This window comes from Phoca vitulina, unplaced genomic scaffold (genome assembly GCF_004348235.1).
Source record: "Phoca vitulina isolate PV1807 unplaced genomic scaffold, GSC_HSeal_1.0 scaffold30, whole genome shotgun sequence".
NCBI classification, from domain to species: domain Eukaryota; kingdom Metazoa; phylum Chordata; class Mammalia; order Carnivora; family Phocidae; genus Phoca; species Phoca vitulina.
Genome location: NW_022589733.1, coordinates 24,645,550 through 24,672,624, shown reverse-complemented (window position 1 = coordinate 24,672,624; position 27,075 = coordinate 24,645,550). Strand labels below are relative to the sequence as shown.

At 44.1% G+C, this 27,075-nt stretch overlaps 1 protein-coding gene across 3 annotated transcripts; it reads left to right on the top strand.

The window, feature by feature from the left end:
- The first annotated feature begins 57 nt into the window (after positions 1 to 57).
- Positions 58 to 27,075, top strand: TMEM231 (transmembrane protein 231). Of its 3 annotated transcripts, none has more exons than XM_032424433.1 (8): positions 58 to 160; positions 5,503 to 5,678; positions 5,777 to 5,946; positions 19,117 to 19,245; positions 19,572 to 19,715; positions 22,046 to 22,127; positions 24,702 to 24,807; positions 25,172 to 27,075. In XM_032424433.1, the coding sequence occupies exons 2-8, from the start codon at positions 5,540 to 5,542 to the stop codon at positions 25,350 to 25,352; spliced, it is 951 nt and encodes a 316-aa protein (XP_032280324.1). In that variant the 5' UTR covers positions 58 to 160; positions 5,503 to 5,539; the 3' UTR covers positions 25,353 to 27,075. The 3 variants fall into 3 exon arrangements, with proteins under 3 accessions (XP_032280324.1, XP_032280323.1, XP_032280325.1); XM_032424432.1 differs by lacking the exon at positions 58 to 160 and adding an exon at positions 5,266 to 5,322; XM_032424434.1 differs by lacking the exons at positions 58 to 160; positions 22,046 to 22,127 and having other exon boundaries at positions 5,345 to 5,678; positions 19,117 to 19,207.

Below are 27,075 nucleotides of genomic sequence, written 5' to 3'. Positions count from 1 at the left end.
GGCGGGGCAGGAGACGGCGCCGCGAGGGGCTAAGGAGGGGAAGTGGGGATGATGACGTTCACTACAGGGCTGTCTTTGAGGGGTTTTGGTGACTGGGAAGGGGATGCTGTCGGGAGCTGGTAACAGGAGTGGGGTCTCGGTGACGAGGGGAATTTTGGAGGTATGAATGACAGAAGAGGGGTCTCTGGTGGTTGGTGATGGCGGGGGGAATCTGTTTAGGGCATTGACAGTTTGGGGAGTATTGTTTGGGGCTGGTAACAGGTTGGGGGCGCAACACAGAGGGTGTGACTAGTTTGAGGGGACTGTGTGGGGAGAGGTACTGATGACAAGCGGGGTTCAGTATTGGAGACAGCCATATAGGTTGCCTTGCACCTAGAAATTGAATTTAAACAAATTCTATTTCCCTTCCATTTTTCATGAATAAGTGTTTGACTAAACATATAAGAAAAGGTATCACAAATATGCATTTGAGGAGCGTAACATCGCACTGATCACAAAGAGACCCCTTAACCTTAACTGCAGAGGAGTTAGAGGTGATTGTCAGGCTGGGAGAATTCCCCCTGAGAGTTGGTCATAAGACAGGTTTCTTTGGCAGTCAGCATAGAGTTCAGCCATCACAGCCTAGGCTGTGTGTGCGCGTATGTCACCTTGAGCATATGCCTTGAGGCTCTCCAGTGATGTCACGCCTTTCTTCCTAGCAGAGTCATCAGGACAGTCTGCTCTGGGTCAACATCTGTTTATGAGCTGGTGAATACGTATCAAGAATATTCATTTAATTGGGCACATGATCCTTGCCATGTGCTTGTGATTCTGATGCATCTGAAAGGCTTGCATGTTTGAACATTGTCATTCATCATTTCCTACAGTTGTAATTCCTGATGGATGCTGTGGAATCTAGCTTCATTCTAGAAGTATTTTGGTTATTTTAAGATTGTCTGAGCAACCAAAATAGGTTTTTGTTTGCTTGCTTGTTTTTAATGAAGTGAAAAATCCTTTGAATTTCATACCTAGAAATTATTACTGCTGCATACAGGAACACTGTTCTAGGTATTGGGGAAAAGCAGTGAACAGAACAGACAACACCTCTTCTGTCATGGGGTTTGCATTCTGGTGGGACAAGATGAAAAATAAATATGTCAGGTAATGGTAGGTGCTCTTTAGAAAACAAAGCAGGCTAGGTGACGAGTGATGGTGGGATAGAATGCTAATTAGGTAAAGTGATTGACATAGGGACAGGAAGGAACATGGAGACAGGAAGGAACCCCTTGTGGCTGGAGTTGAATAAACAAGGGGGAGTGTGTTAGAAGATGAGATCAAAGAGATGTATAACAAAACTATTGAGCTTTGAATTCCATGTGAAGAACTGGATCTTATTTAGAATGACATGAGAAGTTGGTGGAGGATTTTAAGCAGAGGTGTGACATGGTATGGCTTTCCTTTTGAAGTGAGCAGGCTAGCTTCTTTGTAGGCAGACTCTAAGGGGTTGAGAATGGAAGCCAGGGGAACAGTTAAGAAACTGTTGTGATAATCTGGATGGAAGATGATGTTGGCCTAGACCAAGATAGTGTCTATGGGGGTGGTGGGAAGCAGTTGCATTCTAGATATATTTTGAAGGTAGAGCCAACAAAATTTGTTGATAGACTGGATATGAAGTGTGAGGGACAAGTCAAAGTCAGGGTTTTTGGAAGGATGGAATTGCCATTTACTGAAATAGGGTGGAGCCAGCTTGAGGGGGTGAGAATCAAGGTTTGGTTTTGGCTATATTGAGTCTGAGATGCCCAAGAGACGCATCCAAATAAAGATATGGAGTAAGTGAATAGATCTAGGAGCCTCAAATTCAAGAGAGAAGTATTTAAAGCTGTTGAACTGGATGAGATCAGCTAGAGAGTGAGTGAAAAAATTGAAAATACCTTTTTGCAAATAGAGTTAAACACTGAGGAATCAGGTGGATGTTCACCATTGGACAGTCAGTGAATCAGTGGAAGAGTTTGAAATTGGACTGAAGACTCCTGCTTCCTTTTACAGAACTGGTCATTGTATCCTACTCCAAGGCATGTGTACACCACCTTGCACCTGGAAGACCTTGGTATACTTCTCTGGGGAAAGATCCCATCAGTCACCCACTTACAAGCATGTAACCTGATGGTCTCAGTACGGTGCAGTGTCTTTCTGTCTTCTATCTTTACCTACTTTCTTGATGTCTTTTCCCAGTTCACCATTCTAACTGGCTTCTCTGATCTGTCCTGATGATATGCATCATCTTCTTTACCTGTGGGGTCATTATATTTAGCTTATTGAAGGTTCTAAAGATGCCAAATGCCTTCCTTAAGGGGGTGGCTAGTTGAAAAGGTGAGTCAGAAGAAAAAATAGGATAATGAAAGTATGCAATTACATATTAACAGACTTATAAAACATGCAGAATAAATTTCAAATGTTGGAGATGTCTGTGAACATGAATGCTGAGGGATGGTTAGGGCAATGGGGGCTGACACCAAACCAAATGAGGTTTATCAGGAAAGACTTCACAGATAATGTGAATCTTACACTTCAGAGAGAAGGGTACATTTTCCAAAGGATAAACTTTCCTTGATAGAAACAAAGGCTGGGGTCGGAAGAGGGAACTGGGAAGTAATATAGATAAATGCTGGAAAGCCTTGATGCATACATTCAGGCATTCTAAACGGATTCAAGATAACCCTGAATGGGAGCTTCTAGAGAGGAGTAGAACATGATCAAAATGTGTAGTTTTAAGAGAACAACTCTCTTTGTCCTTAAAAGTAAATTGTATCAAGGGGTGCCTGGGTGGCTCAGTTGGTTAAGTGTCTCACTGGGTTTCAGCTCGTCATGATCTCAGCATCCTGGGGTCAGGCTCCGCACTCAGCAGGTAGTCTGCCTGTCTCTCTCTCTCTGCCTGTCTCTCTCTCTGCCTCTCCCCATGCTCACAGGCTCTCTCTTTTTCTCTCTAAAATAAATAAATCTTTTTAAAAAGTAAATTGTATGAAACATGAGAAAATTATGGAAATGGAAACTGAGAAGTCAGTTCTGTTATGAATATATGAAAATGACACATTATACACAGATCTTTAGCATTTTTAAAAACTAATATTCCCTCTTAAAGAATCAAAACCACAAAGACTAGCTTTTTCAAACCATGGAAGCAAAGAGTAAATATTAGTATCCGTTATTACTAAATACTTTTGCAAAGCTCATGGCATCTCAGGAGAAGCACTTCACACACCTAAATTCTTAGCAGTTACCGCCCTGTGTCTCAGCAGTGACTAAGCTGATACTAGCTACAGTACGTGTTTCCTTCTGCTGAAAGAAGGAACTTTGAGGGCAAACACCTCCTTCCTCAGTATAGAGCTACCCTCAGGAGGTGACACTAGAACCATCTATTCCAGAATCTTATTTTAATGGTTATTTGTTTATTTTTATTTCAGTGTAGTTAACATAGTGTTATATTAGTTTCAGGTGTACAATACAGTGATTCAACACTTCCATATATTACTCAGTGCTCATCAAGAAAAGTGCACTCTTAATCCCCTTCACCTACTTCACGCATCACCCCACCCACCTGCCCCATCTTGTTTGTTCTATATATGTTCTAAATAGTAATATATAGTCTTTTTCTGGTTTGTCTCTTTTTTCCCTTTGTTCATTTGTTTTCTTAACTTCCATATGAGTGAAATCATATGGTTTTAATAGTTCTTCAATAAATGAAAGTCATTCACTTAAATCATACAGTATAATGTCAGAATCATAATATAGATTTAAGCCTAACAATTGCTGTGTTTAAGAGCTGTGTTGCCACCCAGAAAAGCTTTAAAGCAAGAATGAGTAGTACTGGACCTGATATGACAAAATCTTATGGCTGATATTAATTATCTTTTTTTTTAAGATTTTATTTATTTATTTGACAGAGAGAGAGGAAACACAAGCAGGGGGAGTGGGAGAGGGAGAAGCAGGCTTCCTGCAGAGCAGGGAGCCTGATGCGGGGCTCCATGCGGGGCTCGATCCCAGGACCCTGGGATCATGACCCCAGCCAAAGGCAGACTTAACGACTGAGGCACCCAGGCGCCCCTATTAATTGTTATCTTGAACTGTGGTAAGGACCCTGGATAATTTTCCCAAATGGTCAGGTCTTGACCCCTCAAGCGTCTGTGTTGTTAGTATCTCAGCTGTATTCTTCATCTAAAAGCCATTTTTAGGTGCCTTCAAAATAGAGGCATCTCTTCCACTCTGACCACAAACCTCACACTATCGTTTGGGACTGCAGTGTGATCCTTCCGGGCCTTCTGATAAAGTACCTGGCTGTTGACCATGGTTAAAAAAAAAAAATCCCTTCTGCCATGTTCAAAATACTGGTTGGAGGGGCCCCTGGGTGGCTCAGTAGTTAAGCGTCTGCCTTCGGCTCAGGTCATGATCCCGGGGTCCTGGGATCGAGCCTCGCGCTGGGCTCCCTGCTCCCAGGGAAGCCTGCTTCTCCCTCTCCCACTCCCCCTGCTTGTGTTCCCTCTCTCACTGTGTCTCTGTCAAATAAATAAAATCTTTTAAAAAAAAAAACAGCAACAAAATACTGGTTGGAGGTGGTGGCGATGGTGGTGATGGAAGCTTTCGATTAAGTGATAAGCCACTGTCATCTTTGAGGGGGGCCACAGCTTCTAAAACCGGCAGCCAAGTTTGTACCCAGTATAAGGTGATGAAATATAGCAGAGAGAGCCATGTAGTAATTATCCTTTATTCCTCGAAGAGCTTGGGTATTTGTGCCCTGTTTCTTTGTCTGTCCTGCTATGGCAGATAGTGAAAGCAATAGGAAATTTGGAGGCAAAGGGACCCGGGTTTGGTCTTAGCCGGGGCCAGGTGCAGGGGCACAGCCACACTTACGTTTTGGGTTTTCCTGCAATGGAGGTTGGGCTGTGACTGTTGGATTTAAGTATGAACCACCTTGCGGATTAACAGATGACATAAGCAGGTAAGGACTTTAAGTCAATTTTAATGAAAATCTTATTTTACATAATTTTTTTTTAAGGTTTTATTTGACAGAGAGAGACACAGCAGGGCCTGTGGTTTGTGTTCTCTCTCTTTTTTAAAGGGAACACAAGCAGGGCAAGTGGGAGAGGGAGAAGCAAAGCTTCCCGCTGAGCAGGGAGCCGATGGGGGGCTTGATCCCAGGACCCTGGGATCATGACCTGAGCGGAAGACAGACGCTTAACGACTGAGCCACCCAGGCGCCCCTTATTTTACATTAACGTTAACAGAGGAAAAGTCTACGATTCTGGGCACGGAAACATCCTATTTCCATTCAGCCTTTGGAAAACTCACGTAAGGCGTAAAGCGAGGACGAACGCCCCCCAGCGGGCACCGCCCCCGCTTGGCCCCACCCCTGCCAAGGCCCCGCGTCCTTGCTATTGGTTCCTTTCCCTGCACCGTTGGTTGCCGTGGAGACCAAGGCTATGGCAACCAGGAGAAGCCAAACTTGGTCCTTCCTCTCGAACCGCGTAGGGGTCCCGGGAAAGCGGCCGGAATCCGCGCGGCGTTCATGGCGCTTTACGAGCTCTTCTCTCACCCGGTGGAGCGCGGCTACCGCGCGGGGCTCTGCTCCAAGGCCGCTCTGTTCCTGCTGCTGGCCGCCGCGCTCACGTACATCCCGCCGCTGCTGGTGGCCTTCCGGAGCCACGGTGAGCCTGCTCGCGGCCGCTGCGCGCACAGCTCCCCAAGGCCCGCGGGGCCCGTGCTCGCCTTCCTGACTTCCTCCCCACCGCCCTCTCTACCTCAGGGTTCTGGCTGAAGCGGAGCACTTACGAGGAGCAGCCGACCGTGCGCTTCCAGCACCAGGTGCTGCTCGTGGCCTTACTGGGACCGGAGCGCGGCGGGTTCCTGGCCTGGAGCACGTTCCCCGCCTTCAACCGACTGCAGGGGGATCACCTGCGCGTCCCGCTGGTTTCGGTGCGTGGTTTCCGTCGGGGCCTAGAGGCCCACCGGGACTGGGCGGGGGTGGCTGGGGGTGGCGGGGAGAGGGCGAGCGGCCCCGGCCGGGGTAAGCCCAGGTTGGGTCTTAAGGGTTCGTGAACCCACGGAGGTTGTGTACACAGGCGCATTGGCCTGAGCATGTTTAACGTCCCGGGAGGTGACTCTCGTTTCGTTCGACTTCTCCAGGCAGTCCACAGCCCCAAGAATGTTAGCCCCTGCTGTCAGCATGTCCTACAGAAGCTTGGGGAGCGCCTGTCTCCGGCTCCCCGTCATTTCCGTGGGCCTGGCCTGATGGTTGGGTGGTCAGAAACTTTGAGTCACGAAGGCCGGCCGAGCGCTTTTCTTAGGAATTATCCCAGCGTGCCGCTGCAGTTGCGCTTCGCAGCAGGGACCACCCGTCCGGGCACGCATTTTTTATGCAGACCTGACACGTGGAAGCCGAGGCGCTGATTGGTTAAGCGACCTACCCAGAATGTGCTGGGGTCCCAGTCCCCCGTGCCTGGCTTGTAGGATTAGATGCTGCTCCATCTTGCAGTTGTCCAGGATGAAAAGGAAGCATTTTACTGTCTTTAATTTAGTATTTGGTTCAGGATGAGTGAGTGCTTCCTTTACAATCATTCCCTTTCTGCTCATTTTCTGAAAACATTTTCCTTTAGAAGTATGAAAATTCTATTTTTTCTTCTTCCAAAGTCGAATCTCTTTACACATCTCAGAGATGATTGGCCTACAAGCCAACTTGTGTACCTGAAAAAAAAAAAATTCAGACTTTCTTCAAGCAACTAAATAAAATGAAAAAAAATTTTTTTACATCTGATTGGTCATATGAATAACTACAAACAAAATATGATTCATATTACTTTTTTCTGATTGCTTTAAATTTTTTCTGATTATAAAAATGCATGCTCACTGTAAAATATTGAAGAGTTAAAGGTATACATAATGACATAAAATTAAAGGCTGGGTTTGGGACATGTACATTTGCTAATCAACCTTATTCTTTTTAAGATCTGCATAAAATTTTCATGATATGGAAAAACTAATGGATTTAACCAGTTCCCTGTTGGTGAATATTTGATGGGCTTTTACTTTTTCCCTATTAGAAAGAATACTGCAGTGAACAAGATTTTGAATAAATCTTACACTTTTAAACAGCAAATTGTGAGGAATTGCAATGCAAGGTGTTTGTTGAAATGGTACCAGTAAATAGAAAACTAAGCAAGCAAATAATTATTAAATCCAGAGAATTAAAAAGTAAGGAAAACAGAGAAAGGAATAGGATTTGCATAGTCATAAATATGTGAACACCGAGTATTGATTGACTAACCAAAATGAGAGTTTAACTCATTTGGGGGACTGGAGGGAAGAAAACAACCTTCATCTCTTCTCATGGGAAGTCAGTAGAGAATGCCTGAAACTGAGAAATCCAGAATTGCCAGTGCACAGGTTATTTAAAGACATGGAGGGGGTTCCTGGGTGGCTCAGTCAGTTAAGCGTCTGCCTTCGGCTCAGGTCATGATCCCAGAGTCCTGGGATCGAGCCCCATATCGGGCTCCCTGCTCTGCGGGGAGTCGGCTTATCCCTCTCCCTCACCCTCTGTGTGTGCTCTCTCTCTCTCTAGCTCTCACCCTCTCTCAAATAAATAAAATCTTTTTTTTTTTTAATTTTTATTGTTATGTTAATCCCCATACATTACATCATTAGTTTTAGATATAGTGTTCCCTGATTCATTGTTTGTGCATAACACCCAGTGCTCCATGCAGAACGTGCCCTCCTCAATACCCATCACCAGGCTAACCCATCCTCCCACCCCCCTCCCCTCTAGAACCCTCAGTTTGTTTTTCAGAGTCCATCGTCTCTCATGGTTCTTCTCCCCCTCCGATTTCCCCCCCTTCATTCTTCCCCTCCTGCTACATTCTTCTTCTTCTTTTTTTCTTTCTTAACATATATTGCATTATAAATAAAATCTTTTAAAAAAAATAAAGACATGGAGATAGATTTCTAAATAATCAGGCAAATGAGATGAAAATATTTGCCATGGGGCTGGAAATCTGCTGGGTTTTGCAACAAACATTGTTGAACACTTTTTATTCTTAAACGATCAGGTCTTTCAAATTGATTTTAAAAAGTAGGACTGGAGTAGGAGACAAATTTCCGTCAATAACTCCTCACTAATCATGACGTGTTGCCCAATTATTTTTTTTTTTTAAGATTGTATTTATTCATTTGACAGAGAGCACAAGCAGGGGGGAGCAGCAGGCAGAGGGAGAAGCAGGCTTCCTGCTGAGTGGGGAGCCTGATTCAGGGCTTGATCCCAGGACCCTGGGATCATAACCTGAGATGAAGGCAGACGCTTAACTGACTGAGCCACTCAGGCGCCCCAGCCTGTTTTTATTCCTTTTTTTTTTTTTTTAAGATTTTATTTATTTATTTGACAGAGAGAGAGACACAGCGAGAGAGGGAACCCAAGCAGGGGGAGTGGGAGAGGAAGAAGCAGGCTTCCCGCTGAGCAGGGAGCCCGATGCGGGGCTCGATCACAGGATCCTGGGATCATGACCTGAGCCGAAGGCACACGCTTAACGACTGAGCCACCCAGGCGCCCCAGCCTGTTTTTATTCTTATTTGAGATGATAATGTATGTGGGGAAGGGTGACTGTGGATGAGAGGCCGTGTCAAGGTCTGCTTACTTGTCACTCTATACCCACTGTATTTCTGGGGCTCTGCATGCATGTGTTTCCTTCTAAAAGTGGAAGCAAAATTTTTTTTATTCCAAACAAACAAAATATTAACTTGTTAGTTGTACTTTATTTATTTATTTTTAGAGAGAGAGAGTACGAGTCTGGGGTGGGGGAGTCGGTGTGTGGAGCAAAGGGAGAGAGAGAATCTTAAGCGGGTTCCATGCTGGGAGGAGGCAGCGCTCTCACGGCCCTGAGATCATGACCTGAGCAGAAATCAAGAGTCTGATGCTCAACCGACTGAGCCACCCAGGAGCCCCTTGCTAGTTTTACTTTAGGTTAACATTACCTGTCTTTTAAGTTTTTGGTAGAAGTTTTTTGTTTTTGTTAGATTTGTGTATTCCTCTCTATCATACTCTCTGGTTACTTAAGTCTAAGAGATAATCATGAAAAGTTAAAGTAATCATGAAAGCAAGGAGATAGCATTAGGTTTCATTCATTTTTTATTTTCATTTGTTCATCCAACACAATGGATTGGCTCTCCAGTTGGACTGCTAGTTAGTTAGGCTCTAATCTAACTAACATACTAGTGTGTGTGTCAATTTTTGGTCCATGGAACCAAGACTGCCTCTATTTTTATGGTGCCCCAGAATTATTAATCCTTTTTAGTACTGGGTAATTTTACACTATAAAACACAAAACCAAAGCTCCTTTTTCCTAGTCTTTTTTCCCCCCTCCATTCCAGGCCAGTGTTTATAAGTAATCGATGAACTATGTCATCTACGTTCTTTTTCAGGTGAATGATTTGCTTCCTTCCTAGCTGAGCTCTTGGTTTGAGAATAGTTTGAAATCATGAGATATAAATAAATGAGCTAGAAGATATAGTGGAAGTATAGATCTCAACAGCAACCTCAAAAAATAAACTCATGAGGAATAAACTTAACAAGAAATGTATACTTAAAAAAAAATTTTTTTTTAAAGTGGGGGCTCCTGGGTGGCTCAGTCAGTTAAGCATCCAACTCTTGATCTTAGCTCAGGTCTTCATCTCGGGGTCATGAGTTCAAGCCCAGCGTTGGGCTCCAGGCTGGGCATGAAATCTACTTTAGATAGATAGATAGATAGATAGATAGATAGATAGATAGATAGATAGATAGATAGATAGATGATAGAAAGAAAGAAAAAGAAATGTGCAAGATCTATATGAGTAAAACTTTAAATAGACTAATGAATGACACAAAGGAGATAAAAAATGGCAATCTCTGTCATATTCTTGGGTAGGAAAATTCAACATCATAAAGATATCTCTTCTCCATTGATCTATAATTTTAATGCATTCTCAGTGAAAACATGACAGTTTTGGGGGGGGGAGACAGCCATATGGAAAAAGAAGGAAAAATTCTAGGAGAAAGAAAAGGGTAAGAGGAGAATAGCTCTCCCAGATATTAAATTATACCTTAAAGCCATAATAAATAAAGCAGTGTGGCTTGGGGGACTTGTATAAAAAGTATAGAAAAGGATTCAAATATGATGAAGGTGGCATTTTAAGTGAAAGATGACTTCTACAATAAAATGGTATAGGGACAACTGGGAAGCCATCTGGAAAAAGTTAAGATGGAGCCAGTGCTCAGATGATACACTAGGATTAATGTCCAGATAGATCAAGATTCAATTTAAAATACGGAATAGGGGCACCTGGGTGGCTCAATCAGTTAAACATCTGATTTTGGCCCAGGTCGTGATCTCAGGGTCCTGGGATCGAGCCCTGCGTCAGGGTCCCTGCTCAGTGGGAAGTCGGCTTGTCTCTCTGCCCCTCCCCCCGCTTGTGTGTGTGTGTGCTCTCTCTCTCTCTCTCTCTCAAATAAATAAATAAAATCTTTAAAAAAATTATTGGCATGGTAAAACCATAAGCACAGTCAAAACAAATACAACTAGGAAAAAAAGCTCTATCATTTGTATCACTTGTAAAAAGCTTATTTTCCTAACAGAAAGTGCCTATAGATCTATAAATAAAAGACTAAACCACCTAATAGAAAAACAGGCAAGGACTGTAAACAGTTCAAAGAAGAAACACATGTGACAAACATAGGAAGTCACACTCATGATTAGAGAAATGCAAAGAATATATCGAGATGCCAATTTTTTTTCAATCTATCAAATAGGCAAAAATTGAAGTTTGACAACACCATGATCAAGACGTAGGGAAACTTGAGAGCATTTGTGTATCTCACTGGTGGGGGTGTAGATTGATGCACCTCTTTGAAGGAATATTTGTCCATATATTTTTTTAAAGATTTTATTTATTTATTTGAGAGAGAGAGGGAGAGAGACCACAAGCAGGGGGAGTGGCAGGCAGAGGGAGAAGCAGACTCCCCGCTGAGCAGAGAGCCCAACGCAGGACTCCATCCCAGGACTCCAGGGTCACGACCTGAGCTGAAAGCAGACGCTTAACCAACTGAGCCACCCAGGTGCCCCAATGTTTGTCCATATTTATCAGAATTACAAATGCATATGCCTGCTTCCACTTCTAGTAATGTATCCTAAGGTTTGTGCACGCACATGAAATGACATACGTAAAAAGTTGCATATTGGGCGCCTGGGTGGCTCAGTTGGTTAAGCCACTGCCTTCGGCTCAGGTCATGATCCTGGAGTCCAGGGATCGAGTCCCGCATCGGGCTCCCTGCTCAGCAGGGAGTCTGCTTCTCTCTCTGACCCTCCCCCTTCTCATGCTCTCTCTCTCTATCTCATTCTCTCTCTCAAATAAATAAAATCTTTAAAAATAAAAAAATAAATTAAAAAAAGTTGCATATTGCTGCATTGTAATAGGGTAAACAACCAATGTAGTAATAGAAGACTCATCAGAGAAATTGTACATCTACCCAGTGGAATGTTGCATAGCTTTTTTTTTTTTTTTTTTTAAGGAAGCAGATCTCTATATATTGATGTGGAATTACCTCCAAAAGAAATTGATAAGTAGAAAAAATAAAAATTGTATATAATATGCTTCCATTCACATAAAAATAATAGAAAAAATAACAAAGAATATGTGTATGGGTGTGTATACATATATGTACATGAATGCTTCTACTGTCTCTGGAAGGATTCAAAAGACAACACTGGTTGCTCTGGGGAAGGAACTAAGTGGCTGAGGTTAGAGTGGGAGAGAAGCTTTTTTTACTATATATCCTTTTGTACCTTTTAAATTTGGTATCATGAAAATGTAATACACATTCAAGATTTTTAGATTATAATGGCAATTTTTAAAGATTTATTTATTTATTTTAGAGAGAGAGAACGTGTGAGCAGGGGGAAGGGCAGAGGGAGAGGAAGAGAGAAAATCTCAAGCAGACACCCCACTGAGCTTGGAGCCCCACGTGGGGCTCGATCTCGCGACCCTGAGATTATGCCCTGAGCTGAAACCAAGAGTCGGATGCTCAACTGACTGCACCACTCAGGTGCCCCATAATGACAATGACAATAATTTTTAAAGGAAAATTTAGAAAGGGCCCAAGTAAGGCAAAAACGAACAAACAAAAAAAACAATAAAAATTTAAAAGCAGGTAAGTATATAAAATGATACGGCAGCTTTGGAAAGTAGTTTACAGTTCCTCAAAAAGTAAAACATAGAATTACCATATTTTCCAGCACCTCCACTCCCAGGTATATGTGTACCCAAGAGAATTGAAGAGCTATGTCTACACAAAAACTCATGCACAAATGTTCACAGCAGCTTTATTCCTAATAGAAAAAAGTGGAAACAACCCAAATGTCCATCAACAAATGAATGGATAAACAAAACAAATGAATGGATAAACAAAAGTACCCATATAATGGAATGTTATTCAGCCACCAAAAGGAATGGAGTCAGGATATATGCTACAGCATGGATGAACCTTCAAAACATGTTAAGTGAAAGGATCCAGCCTCAAGACAGCACCGTGTCTGATTGCATTTATATGAAATGTTCAGAAGAGTCAAATCTGTAGAGACAGAAACTAAGGGTTCCAGGGGCTTGGGGAATTGAGGGTGGGGAGAGATAGGTAGTGACTACTAATGGGCATAAGGTTTCTTTTCTGGATGATGAAAATATTTTGAAATTGGAATTAGGTAAGTGTGATAGTTGCACAACTTCATGAATATCCTAAAATCTAAACTCTATATTTTAGGTAATTTTATGGTATGTGAATTATGTCTCAATTTTGTTTTAAAGCAGGTAGGCGATCCCTTGGTGATCCATACGAGCCATAGTAATAAAAATTACTGTTGATTTACTATGTTTCAGGAATATGCTTAACATTTCATCATTGGATAATACGTTTGAAGTCCTTTACATAGTAGTTGGCCTGTGATAATCACTAAGTGTTAACTCTTAATTTTTTTTTTACATACATTACCTCTTTAATCCTCATGGTAACTGTGTGATATAGGGGTTATACCCCCGTTTTACAGGTAAAGAAACCAAGACTCAGAGAAGTGACCTCATTTGCTTAGTTCTTAACCGAACAGTCAAGACTGCAACACAAGGGTTTGTCATTCTATATCATATACTCTTAACCCTTATTACAACAAAATACTTTTTTTTTTTTTTTTTTTCCAGCTCCCGAGGTAAAGCTAGACTAACTACAGCCTGTTTGAGAAACTGTGCAGGGGACCAGGGAAGCAGTGGTTTTAGGTCAAGGTTTGACCAAATGCTGCGGGGTTGCTTGTGGTTGCTAATTTGGGAAAATGCCTCAGAAGCCAGAAATGGCCTTGCTTCTGCTTTGGTCATCTCACCTTGGGCAGCGTCTCTAAAGTCCCTGTGCCTTTAATGCTTTGTAAGTCCGGGTTTCTTGTTGTTGCTCTTGTTGTTAAGGACAGAAGAAAGAAGCACAGGGTGACCTCTCCCTTAACCCTTTAAGGCATGTGTAGACACAGAGACTATGGGGGCTGAAGGCTATAGGAGGTGCAGGAAGATGAGTGGAGAGCATCATAGTGTCTGAGATACAGTTTTCACAACTCTGAAATCAGAATGTGTCCTCTCTGTGGTATCTTACAGTAGCTGCTGGGGGGCGCCTGGGGGGCTCAGTCGTTAAGCGTCTGCCTTCAGCTCAGGTCATGATCTCAGCGTCCTGGGATCGAGCCCCTGCATCGGGCTCCCTGCTCAGCAGCGAGTCTGCTTCTCCCTCTCGCTCTGCCTCTCCCCCCTGCTCGTGCTCTCTCTCTCTCATAAGTAAATAAAATCTTTAAAAGAAAATAGCTGCTGCCAGGAGACAGGCTGGGCATAATCCTTATTGCCTACACATGTGCAAACATCAGATGTTTCAGCATCAGAACTTGCAGAAGGGACATCAGCATCTTGAAAACCCCAGAAACAATAATAAAACATTATTTTAATCCTGAGAACCGAATGTTGAGCAGGTCAGGGAAGGTTTAAGAGGCACTTAAACATAGGCCAGCTCTACATAATTTTTTTAAAGATTTTATGTATGTATGTATGTATTTATTGCGAGCAGGCGGGAGGAGGGGCAGAGGGAGAGAGAAAATCTCAAGCCGACTCCACACAGACCACAGAGCCCAACGTGGAGCTCGATCTCACAGCCCTGAGATCATGACCTGAGCCAAAATCAGGAGTTGGATGCTTAACTGACTGAGCCACCCAAACATCCCTAAAGCCTGCTTAAGAGCCCAGACCAATGGATTTAGTTCCTTTTATGGATTTTTTTTTTAATGTTGTATTTCCAATATGCTTGATGGCACGAAGGACAAAATTACGTAGAAAAGTATGGATATGGGATGACTGGATGGCTCAGTCGGTGGGGTGTCTGCCTTCGGCTCAGGTCATGATCCCAGGGTTCTGGGATCAAGTCCCGCATCGGGCTCCCTGCTCGGTGGGGAGCCTGCTTCTCCCTCTCCCACTCCCCCTACTTGTGTTCCCTCTCTCGCTGTGTCTCTCTCTGTCAAATAAATAAATAAAATCTTAAAAAAAAAAAAGTATGGATATCATTGAGTCACAAAGTGATGCCAAAGAATCAGAATGTAAAGAAGTTTTAGGAATCCCTAGATCCATTTATTTTGCTTATATTTTTATGTGCATAAGCATGATACCTGATATAAATATGCCTAGAGTCTGAAAGCTTTTAATAAGTATAAAAGAAATGCTCTCAGTAATTAGAAAGCATTGTGTCATAATTTAATTAGAAGTAGTTTTGCTTTTTTGCTGGCATATAAAGTAACATTGCATTTTATAATTGATGGTATCTTAGATTCATTGAAACACAGGTAGCAAGGATTTGATGAATCTAGGAGCCATGAAGTATTGGTCCCTACTTTGTTGGAGATCCAAAGACTGGTGCCAAAGAGTATTTTCAACATTAAAAGAAAAAAGTGAAACACCCAATGATGATAAGTATATGGTAAAATAGACACTGGTAGAAGTTAACCTTGGGGCACCTGGCTGGCTCAGTCAGTATATAGCATGGGACTCTTTTTTTTTTTCTAATTAAAGATTTTTATTTATTTATTTTGAGACAGAGAGAGAGTGAGAGCGAGAGCCAGGAGCCAGAGGGAGAGGGAGAAGCAGGCTCCCTGGGGAGCCTGACACGGGGCTCGATCCCAGGACCCTGGGAGTATGACCTGAGCCGAAGGCAGACGCTTAACTGACTGAGCCACTCAGGCACCCCTAGCATGTGACTCTTGATCTCAGGGTCATGAGTTGGAGCTCTACATTGGGTATAGAGAATACTTAAAAGTAAATCTTATTGGGTGCCTGGGTGGCGCAGTTGGTTGAGCGACTGCCTTCGGCTCAGGTCATGATCCTGGAGTGCCTGGATCGAGTCCCACATCGGGCTCCCTGCTCGGCAGGGAGTCTGCTTCTCCCTCTGACCCTCCCCCCTCTCATGTGCTCTCTCTCTCATTCTCTCTCTCTCAAATAAATAAAATCTTTAAAAATAAATAAATAAAAGTAAGTCTTAAAGAAAATAAATGAAGAAATTAACCTTTAATAAAAGAATATGACTTGAAAGAATAGAAGGTATGAAAACAAACAGGGGCCTAACAAATTCCAACAAACCATCAAATACTATAGGATCCCTGATGGGGAAAATGTTGCAAATTGGAGCACTCTGGAAACAATGGCAGTGATTAAATTTATAGCAAGTGTTGTTTTTTTTTTTTAAGATTTTATTTTATTTATTTATTTGTCAGAGAGAGAGCACAAGCAGGGGGAGTGGGAGAGGGAGAAGCAGGCTCCCCACTGAGCAAGGAGCCCAATGCGGGACTCGATCCCAGGATGCTGGGATCATGCCCTGAGCCGAAGGCAGACGCTCAACCAACTGAGCCACCCAGGTGCCTCAAGTTTACAGCAGCTTACAGTCAGATGGTGTGCAGGTTAGTCGTATGCCTGCTCCAAACCCACCCTCCTATATGCTGCTTTGTGATGCTCATGCTGAGTTGCTGAAAACCCATTCTCCTTTGCTCACTGGCTCTCTGTGAGGTTTTACCTGTAGGAGGCATGATGAGCCTTCTTCTGGCAGTGGGCGAAAGACTGCAACCAGAGTGAAGCACCATTGTGGGGGGGTTGGGAGGGGATGCAGACAGGAAGGAGGAAGTCTCATTCGACCTTACGGTTCCCTCTAGTGGGTTCTTTCTCCAGGCTCCTGAGGTCTGACCCAGCTCCTCGAGGTAATACCAGCCTCTCCCATTCCTTCTCCAGCTCCAATGGCACACATACCTTATAAAAATAAGGTGCTGATGTAATTTATGATGAATTCCTTTAGCCAAACACACCAGTTGGGTTTTAGATACTAACGTTGAAGTTGTGTTAGAGAAGTATTAGCTCTCTGAGTGCCTGCCTTTGTAACTTGCTCACATGTTAAGCTTCATTTGAACTAAATGGAATGAAAGAGTGGATTTCATCAGTGGTCCGAGTGCTGGCATAGGAACGTAGCCCACCCTGCCAGCCCAGTGGGGATGAGAGCCCGCCCTGGCGATGGGCATTTGTGGCAGATGCAGCATTAGCATCATCCCCTCGCCCTGTGACTCCCTTGGCCTCGGCTTCCACCTCCCTCCTTCTCGCTCATTCGGGTGCCCTGGCCTCATCGGTCCCGTAAGCCCTGACCCACTTCTCAGTAGAGCGCAGAGCAGGTACACTTTATCAGCAGGGATCACCCTTCCCCTAGATACTTCTGTGCCTCTTCACCTCACCTCTTTCCGGCTTCCCACAGTCAGATCTTCCTGAATATTTTCTGTAAAGAATGGCTGTGAAATCCTACCCTGTCATTCTTAAATTGAAGCCTACTTCATTTCTCTTTGTGACACTTACCACATTTATTTTCTGCCTCCCTAGCTGGGAATGTAAGCCCCATTAGGGTAAGGAGTCTGTTTTGTTTGCCGTTACATTTCCAGCACCTGACAGCACATAGTAGGCCCCTAAAAAAATACTTGACAGAGTAATGAGTGAATTTAACAAGCAGGCACTAATTATGGTGCTGTGCCAGATCTCTATCCTCTGTGAACATGGAGTAGAAATGTGTGCACAAACACGATACTGACTTGCTTTCAAACTTCTGATGCTGGCTTTTTGCAAAAAGATTTATCCTACCCACCATTTTCTCCTTGAGGGTTTTTCTTTTTTTTTTTTTAAGTCTGGACATTTTAGTCCTGGAAAGAGGACCAGATTTGAAGTCAAAGACATGGTTTCAAATCTTTACCATTACTAGGCCACACCCAATAAATCCCTCAATCTCCCTGAACCTCGATTTTCTCATCTGTGCAGTGGGGCTAATACTTGTTTTGCTTACCTCAGGCTTTATTGTAAAGATCGAATGAAAAATGCATTTCTCTCCTTCCCACACTGTATTGGGGTCTGGATTCTTCTGGCAATTCCCTCTGGCCCCATCTTGTCTTGCAAGTTGAGACATTTGATCTTTGTCTTTCTGTGCAACCCTAAAGATCCACAAGGCATGGGTCCACTACAGAGAGTGAACCCGACTTTGTCTTGCAAGTCTTCCCAACTGAAGAAAATTCACAGGAAGACAAGGCAGCCTCTTTTCCGTCCTACTCATAATTGCTAATACATAATTGCCTCAGTAACTTGATCGTCAGCCCTGGTAACAGATATCCCTCCCCTACACCTGTGAAGCTGATGGAACAGGACAGAGAAAACAGAATGCAACAGAAGAGAAAGGGTAGGTTTCTCTATAACGAGGCCTAGGATAAGGACATTATTGTCTGAAGGAAAGACATGATTGAAAGGTCCTGAAAACTGAGATAGCTCCATCTCAATCAACCTTAGGAGCCTGAAAAAGAACAAAGAATCTCTTCCTTGCATAATAATAACAGTGGAAAGCAAAATGAATCTGTTCATGGAGCATGCCAATGGGAATCTTGATATGCCATAGTAGAATCCTTCTGGGAACCTACAGGGAAAAAAGATCAGTTGTAGCAACAAGATGCAGAGCTGTCCCAAGGAATCATGTCCCCAGTGATCATATTTCAGTGCCATCTTTCCTGTATGAGGTCAGACTGGGCGGTGAGACTGGATTCTGGTGTTTTTTATGAGCTGTCATTTGTCTTTATCCCTCCTTAGATCTCTGTTTTCCCTACTTTCGTGTCCATAATTTATAAACTATCTGTGTAGTTTTAATGACTTGCTCATTTTATTTAGCTTCCTTTTTCACTGTACTGATTGGTACTAAAAGATGCACGAGGCTTTCAAGCCCCGATGTCAGTGATGAGAATGAGTTCCAATATCGATAGTCTGAAGCAAAGACACTTGTGGTAGAGGAAATAAATAGAGTTTGGTGTTTTTCTCCTGAGTCTGTTTGGGGAATGAATGTATAATGATTAGGATCTGTTCCTTTTCTATTTAAAAAAAATTGAGGGGCACCTGGGTGGCTCAGTTGTTGGGCGTCTGCCCTCAGCTCAGGTCATGATCCTGGGGTCCTGGGATTGAGCCCTGCATCAGGCTCCCTGCTCCTTGGGAAGCCTGCTTCTCTCTCTCCCATTCCCCCTCCTTGTGTTCCTTCTCTCATACGTCTCTGTCTGTCAAATAAATAAATAAAATGTTTAAAAAAATATTTGCCTCCTGGAGAAGTAGAAGTCAATACTAGCGTGCTCTTTAAATATTCCGTACAAACTCAGATGTGTTTCTAAAGAAAAAAAAAGAAAACACCAGCAACAAAACAAAAAAGATCAAAGGAGACAACTAAAAAAAAAACAAAAAACTGCCATCTAGGTGTTGTTCTTGCCACTTTGAGTTCCTGTTCAGTGTGGCCCTTGAATATTTGAAAAGCACGAATGTGAAGGTCCAGGGCCAGACATCAGGTCTCTTTCCCCGCTGTTGATCCCCTTGTACCTATTTATCCTTCCTTTTTCCTTCCGGTGAGGGAGCTAAATCCCATGTATAGCAGAACAGTGGGTCATTGTGTTATGGCAGGGATACGGATTCTTCCCAGACTTATTAAGGACCAGGGCCACTGGCTGTCTTTGGGTTTCCTAGACTCGAGAAGAAGACAGGAACCAGGATGGGAAAATGGACTTGTTACATTTTAAACTGGAACTTCCGCTGCAGTCCACGGAGCACGTTCTCGGTGTGCAGCTCATCTTGACTTTCTCCTACCAATTGCACGTGAGTCAGTTCCTTAGGGAAGCCCATCCCCTCCTTTTTATCCTTTCATAGAATTAAGCCCTCTGTCCGGTTTCCAGGAAAACCCACGCTGCAGAAGGCTCTCCTCTGAGGGGTAGTTTGGGATTTAATTGAGGCAAATCGCACGTTTCTCATTGGGGCCGTAGTAATGTATGTGAGCTATTGGAGCTCAGGGGGTTCCGGGCAGAGAGCTTCCTTCATGGCCTCACCAGCTGTTTGAGGGACTAGGAGGCTGCCACCACAGACGGGGATGCCGAGGATCCAGAGCCTTCAGATGTACCTGAAATTGTCTCTCCTAATGATTTCAGAGGATGTCCACATTCGTGATGCAGAGCATGGCGTTTCTCCAGTCCTCCTTTGCTGTTCCAGGGTCCCAGTTGTATGTGAACGGGGCCCTGAGGCTGCAGCAGAAGCAGCCCCTAAGCTGCGGTGGCCTCGATGTCCGATACAATGTAAGAAGGCTCCTCAGCGTCCGTCTCTTTTCTTTCTCTATGTGACTGTTTATCAGGTTCTTTAAAGAGGGAGACACGAAAGTTGGAAAAGGCATTTCTCTGTGGGTGGCACAGACGAGGATTTCTGAGGAATTCTCACCAGGAATTCTTTCAAAATATAGAGACAGATACACCTGTATTTGCATCTAAAAAGAGAACAAAAACCTGTCTTTAAGAACTAAATTATTTCTTATTTGCGGGCGCGCATGTGCGCACACACGTGGCTTATTCCAAGTGGTCTTTTCCAGTTTGTGTAAATCACTGGGGAAGTCCTACTAACCGCCATTCGCTAAGCATATAACGTATGCCAGCCCTGGGTGAAGAGGTCGGACTGTGTCATCTCGTTCAGCAGTCACATCCACCTCACGAGATGCCTGCCCCTGTCATTTCCCAGCTCTCCAGCCGCCCGTCCTGTCATGGCCCCCCGTGCTCCTTTCTAGCCAAACCTGCCCTTTTGCTGTGCCTCAAACCCACAAAGCAGCTCCTGCCCCCGTTTTTGCCCTTGGCCTTTCACTCTGCCACGTATCCACATAGCTTGCTCTCCCACTCCATTCGGGCCCCTGTCCAAATGTCCCTGAGCACAGTCCTTCCATGACACCGCTTTCTAAAGAGCATTCTCCCCGCTGCCCATCATCTCTCACCCAGACTGATTTTCTTTATTCCACTGGAAATAGTAAAGATAAGCTTTTGGCGTGTTCGCTTACTGTCTCCCCCAGTGCTAACAGCACTCACATCTCCACTGTCACCCCTAAAACAGGGCCTGGCGCATTGTAAGCACTCAGATTTGTTGAAAGCATGAACTCTCGATTTACACATCAGGAAACTGAGGGAGACAGAGGTTAATTAATTTTCCCAGAGTCCTGCCACTTGAAAGTAACAGAGCCATAAATCATCTGTCCAGGGCTGGAACTCGCTTATGGTCACTCATTACTAATCCTTTATCACAAGGGAGCCCGTGTAAGTTGGGCCAGGCTACTTTTGAAAATGAAAGAGTGATCTTATCAGTTATTACAGGATAAACCAGGACTGCTCCAGATAAACGGATTTATGGTCCCTCTACCTATAGTCAATATAAGGTTGTTTTTTTTTTTTAAGATTTTATTTATTTGACACAGAGAGAGAGAGCGAGAGCAGGAACACAAGCAGGGGGAGTGGGAGAGGGAGAAGCGGCTTCCTGCCGAGCAGGGAGCCCGATGCGGGGCTCAATCCCAGGACCCCAGGATCATGACCTGAGCCGAAGGCAGACACTTAACCAGCTGAGCCACCCAGGCGCCCTTCAGTATAAGTTTAAATAAAAAGGAGGGGGACAATAAGATAAAAACTTTTTACTTCAAGATTTATATATTGATTATATCAACAGGAATGTAATATTACAAGGCAGGAGATCGTTTCCTTCTTCAAAGGATTATATACCTATTATTTGCACTTTATCCTATTTTCACCTCTAGATTAAAAAGAGATAAATTACAGGGGTGCCTGCCTGGCTCAGCCAGTTAAGCGTCTGCCTTCGGCTCAGGTCATGGACCCGGGGTCCTGGGATCGAGCCCTGCATCCGGCTCCCTGCTCAGTGGGGAGCCTGCTTCTCTCTCTCCCTCTGCTTCTCCCCTGCCACTCGTGCTCTCTCTCTCTGCATTCTCTCTCTCAAATAAATAAACAAAATCTTAAAAAAAAGAGAGAGCTAAATTGCAGAGCATCCAAGGAAGAGCAAGAAAAAGACAAAGGAGTTGAAAATATGGTCTCCTTAAAAAAAAATTAAAGGAATTATTGCTCCCCTTGGAATAGAGAGGGGTGTTTTGTAAGTAACTAAAACCTCTTAAAGGTGGATATTGACCCCTTTTCCATCCCTGTAAAATGGGAGACTCGGGCGCCTGGGTGGCGCAGCCGGTTGAGCATCCAACTCTTGGTTTTGGCTCAGGTCGTGATCTCAGGGTCATGAGATCGAGCCCCATGTTGGACTCCGCACTCAGCTCAGAGTCTGCTTGAGGTTCTCTGTCCCTCTCCCTCTGCCCCTCTCGTGCTTGCTCACTTTTGCTCTCTGTCACTCTAAAGTAAATAAATCTTTTTTTTTTTTTCAAAGGGAAGACTGAATGTAGATGATTTAAATTGCAAGGCGGACGGGGGGCAGGGGTGGTCACCAGCCATCCATCCTTGAAAAACGGATTACTGATGCTGGAGTAGGTCACCAAGCACAAGAGGGTGGTCCCTGAGATCAGCCTGGGTAGGCAAAAGGGTGGAAAGACGAGTGGAGAAGTGGCTGGGGGCTTACTCCACATCCTCCTGCCATTTCCCAGGTGTCTGTAATCAATGGGACCAGCCCTTTTGCCTATGACTACGACCTCACCCATGTTGTTGCTGCTTACCAGGAAAGGAATGGTGAGTGATAGGTACCGTTCATTCAGGCGCTTCTCAAGGACCTTCCAGGTTAGTGGGAATATTGGACAAAAACAGAATTGGAGCCCTTGGGACGGCTGGGTGGCTCAGTCGGTTAAGTGTCTGCCTTCGGCTCAGGTCCTGATCCTGGGGTCCTTGGATTGAGTCCCACATCGGGCTCCCTGTTCAGTGGGGAGCCTGCTTTCCCCCTGCTTGTGCTCTCTCTCTCTCTCTCTTTCTGACAAATAAATAAATAAAATCTTAAAAAAATAAAAAAAGAATTGGAGCCCTTGTCATGATGAAAATGTCAGTACCAGTGAATACTCAGTGATGGGAGGGGAACAGGCCGCCCCGATTTGTCCTTTTACTCCTGATCTAAAGACCCACACCCTACCCCCCACCTTACCACTAGTCTTGTAGTCCAGCAGGTGAGTGCTGATTTATGCACCGTATTTATTTATTAAGTGCCATATTTATCCCACCACTGGCTTGATAGATTTCCTTTTTTTATATAAACACCTAATTGAGTTGGTCCCCACTACCACACTTATAAAAGAAGCCAAAGACAAATTGCTATCCCTAGTTTTCAGATAGAACTAAGGAATGTGAGTGACTTTTACCCCATATAAGCAGTTGAGGTAGAACAGAGGGCCCAAGGTTCTGGCTAGAAGGCAGAGCGTGTCCATCCCTTAGCAAGGAATAGCTGTCAAACCAGCCCAATGGACTGGACTTAGCACATTTGGCTGGTTGGTGGCCTGAGGTTTTCTCTAACGGCATCTGAAGCATTACTTGGCAGCCAGACATCATGGATACTATACACACATATTTATCCAGTAGGGGGCTTGCAATTCCAGTATTTCTTCCTGATTTTTTATAACACACTGGTGGCATTATTCCAAAGCTAAAGGTCTTTTAAGACAAAAGCACTCATCTACAATTTTTCTTTCTTTATTCCTTCCAGTCTTTGTCCATAGCAGATTTTTTTTATATGGCTCTTATCATGGTTTAAACATTTTAGGATCCAATTTTTTTGTACTTTTTTTTTTTTTAAGATTTTATTTCTTTATTTGAGAGAGAGAGAGAGCGTGAGCACAAGTATGGGGAGCAGCAGAGGGAGAGGGAGAAGCAGGCCCCCTGGCGAGCAGAGAGCCTGACACAGAGCTCAATCCCAGGACCCTGAGATCATGACCTGAGCCGAAGGCAGATGGTTTTTTTTTTTTTTTTAAAGATTTTATTTATTTATTTGAGAGAGAGAGACAGAGATAGTGACAGACACAGCGAGAGAGAGCATGAGCAGGGAGGAGAGGGAGAAGCAGACTCCGCACTGAGCAGGGAGCCCGATGTGGGGCTCGATCCCAGGACCCTGAGACCATGACCTGAGCCGAAGGCAGACGCTTAACTGACTGAGCCACCCAGGTGCCCCCCGAAGGCAGATGCTTAACGGACTGAGCCACCCAGGCGCCCCTGTACTTCGTAATACAAATATTTCCCACGCTGCTACAAAGTTTTAATTGGTATTATTTTTAGTGGTAGCATAGTATTCCTTCACTTAGCCATTTAACAATTGTAGAACATATAGACCATTCCAAGGTTTGTTTTGTTTGTTTGTTTTTTGTTTTTTTAAGATTTTATTTATTAGACAGAGATATCAAGAGAGGAAACACAAGTGGGGGAGTGGGAAAGGGAGAAGCAGGCTTCCCACTGAGCAGGGAGCTCGATGTGGGGCTCGATCTCAGGACCCTGGGATCATGACCCAAGCCAAAGGCAGACACTTAATGACTGAGCCACCCAGGCACCCCAAGTTTTGTTTTTTCTTAAAGATTTATCTATTTATTAGAGCACGCGTATGGGTGGAGGGGCAGAGGAAGAGGAAGAGAAATCCTTAAGCAGACTCCCTGCTGAATGCAGAGTCCACACAGGGATCCATCCCATGACCCTGAGATCATGACCCAGTAAGTCGGTGCTTACTGCTTAACCAACTGAGCCACCCAGGAGACCTAACTGTTCCAAGTTTTTAACATAATTTTTTTTTAAAGTAGGCTCTACACCCAGAGTGGAGCCCAACACGCAGGGCCTGAATTCACAACCCTGAGATCAAGGCCTGAGCTGAGATCAAGAGTCAGATGCTCAACCGACTGAGCCACTCAGGCACCTCTTTTTTTTTTTTTTTTTTTTTTAAAGATTTTATTTATTTATTTGACAGAGAGAGAGACAGCGAGAGAGGGGACACAAGCAGGGGGAGTGGGAGAGGGAGAAGCCGGCTTCCTGCTGAGCAAGGAGCCAGATGTGGGACTTGATCCCAGGACCCCGGGATCATGACCTGAGCCGAAGGCAGACGCTTAACCATCTGAGCCACCCAGGCGCCCTCAGGCACCTCTTAAACATAAATATTTTGACAAGTATTTTAACGAATAATTTGTGAGCAACTTTACACGTTCAGTTCTCTTTCCTTTTGAATCATCTCTTTGGAATAAGTTCTGACGTGCAGAATTTGCCTGAGAGGTCAAAGAGTACTTTTATAGCCCTCATTACTTTATCGAGAGAGCATTCATAGATTAACTCCTGCTTGTATTACAGTAACCACCGTTCTGATGGACCCCCACCCCATCTGGCTGGTGGGAAGGGCAGCCGAAGCTCCATTTGTGATTAACGCTGTCATCCGATACCCGGTGGAAGTCATTTCATATCCTTTCTGTTAAAGAGCCACTGTAGCTCAGTTTTGAAGAAGGAGGGTTCCTCAGTCGTCCCAAGAAGGAACAGATGCAGGAGGCCTTCGACTGGGAATGGCTGAGTGTTGTGGCCCCACTCAAATGACCTCGTCTGCTGTTCATACAGGAAAAAAAAAAAAAACAAAAAAACTCATTTCCTCTTCATATTTCTTTCTGGGCAATTCTTCCAGGTCAAAATCATCCATATTTATGCCTTAAAATCTTTTATCATCCCTTTTATCTTAAGAGTATTTGAAACATTTTTGCCATTTCCCTTCTGAACTAAACCTTTGACTTGCACTTAGAAAATACCATCTGTGACTCCTTAACTCTCTATACATATCTCCCAGGATTCTGGGAAATGATAAAGTTTGCCTGGATCCAGTATGTCAGTATCCTGCTTATCTTCCTCTGGGTGTTTGAAAGAATCAAAAGATTTGTGTTTCAAAATCAGGTGGTGACCACGATCCCTGTCACAGTCATGCCCCAGGGAGAAATGTATAAGGAGCACTTATCATAAGAAGACCATTTCTGAGAACTAAGCAGGATCCTGGCTACCTCATTGTTGTCTTCTGAGAACTGCCATCTTAAGTTTTTGCAAAGAGCCTGTGGACACATGCTGGTGTGTGTGCTTTTCCTATCAGAGACAAAGGACAATCCTTTCTCATTTTTCTCTACACAAATCCGTATCTTCTAAGCACCTACAGACTCATCAGGGACTAGTTTGTGGAAACATCCAAGGGTTCCGGAAGGCTATAATTTGCTTTTTTTTTTTTTTTTTTGCCTTAGGCTTGAATTTCAGGAGAAAACTACAATCAGTTCAGACCTCTTGGAAAGAGTCCCATCTCTGGTCAAGCAAAGACTTTTCCTCTCTTGAACTGAGAAACACGCTCTGCATTTCTTCCCCCTATTGTAAACCACATTTTACTCTTTTCAGGGCTCTTCTGTGAGAGATACGCAAATCAGTAGCACTTTCCACTCCTGAGCATCTAAATTTCCCATTCAGAACTTTGGTTTCCAGCACTGAGAGGCCTTGAAGGGGAGAATGGGAGCGAGAGAAGGGGAGCGCTCAAGAGCACATGCACGCACACATGTGCGGGTGGGCGACTCCAGGACATGAGCACCATCCACCTGCCCCTGGTCTAACAGACAGTCGTCTGTCATCAGCTCAGCTGAGCGGCCCTTATTCCCTGCCCTGCTGTGGCTGGCTTGTTGCCCTGCCTTTCGCCCTGTCTGTGGCCCCTGGAACAGCAGGCTTCAGCCACAGTGCTGTTTCGTTCACAATCCCCTCAGCAACAGTGGGGGAAGTAAGGATTGTAACCACAGTCTCTTTCTCTCTGGCCCTCCTCCAACAGCCGGGACACTTGCCACTCCTCGTCCTTGACAGCCCTCCCCCTTCTCGAAAAGGACGTGGGTGACAGAGGAGCTCTTGTTGGTATTCGCTGCCACTGCCAACAAGGACAGAGTTTATTTGGAGGGCCAGCGGGAAACCCAGCTACTTGTATTTCCCTTGATGAAGGAACAGGGTGCCGATCAGAGTGAGCGGCTTTGGGGAGGACACACAAGGTGCGGTGAGGGGATAAAGGGGATGCTCGCCCAGGCCACCTAATCTGGCCTGGCCATTAGCAGAATGACACGCAGTCCAGAAGGTTTATCCTCTTGCTTATGTGAGCGTCTGCAGGATGGGACGGCTGAAATGGGCCTCTGTTGCACATGGAAGACTAGTTCTCCATTCTTGGCCTGAGGAGATGAGCTGTCCTCAAAGGACAAATGGATCTACTTTATGATCCCAAGATATCATTGGCACTGGAGACATGCCTGCTCTGATCCATGCATCATGCCCACCCACAAACACACTACTCACTATATGCCTCAGTTTACCTTGGAGATGCAGTTCTCATTTCCAAAGCACCTTTTCTTTCAGGCTGACCAAAATAACAGCTCTTTTGAAGTAGTCAAGCACAAAAATAGCTTACCACTGGCCCCTCTGCCTTTTCTTTTAATATCTAGGGCTGTTTATATACCTAAACATTTTTTCTTGAGCTATAAATGAAAAAAACAAAACAGTCTCTGGTTTGATTCGCGAGAAGGTAATGAGCTATGGAAAGATAGCTAAAGATGTGACTAAACACTGCTTTGCATTTTGTTAAATTATTTTAATGCAAAATTTGTATAAAGAACTGTGATGTTTTGTACCTTTCTAATTAAAATATTCAAAATGGAAAGCGTGTGGATTTTTCAAG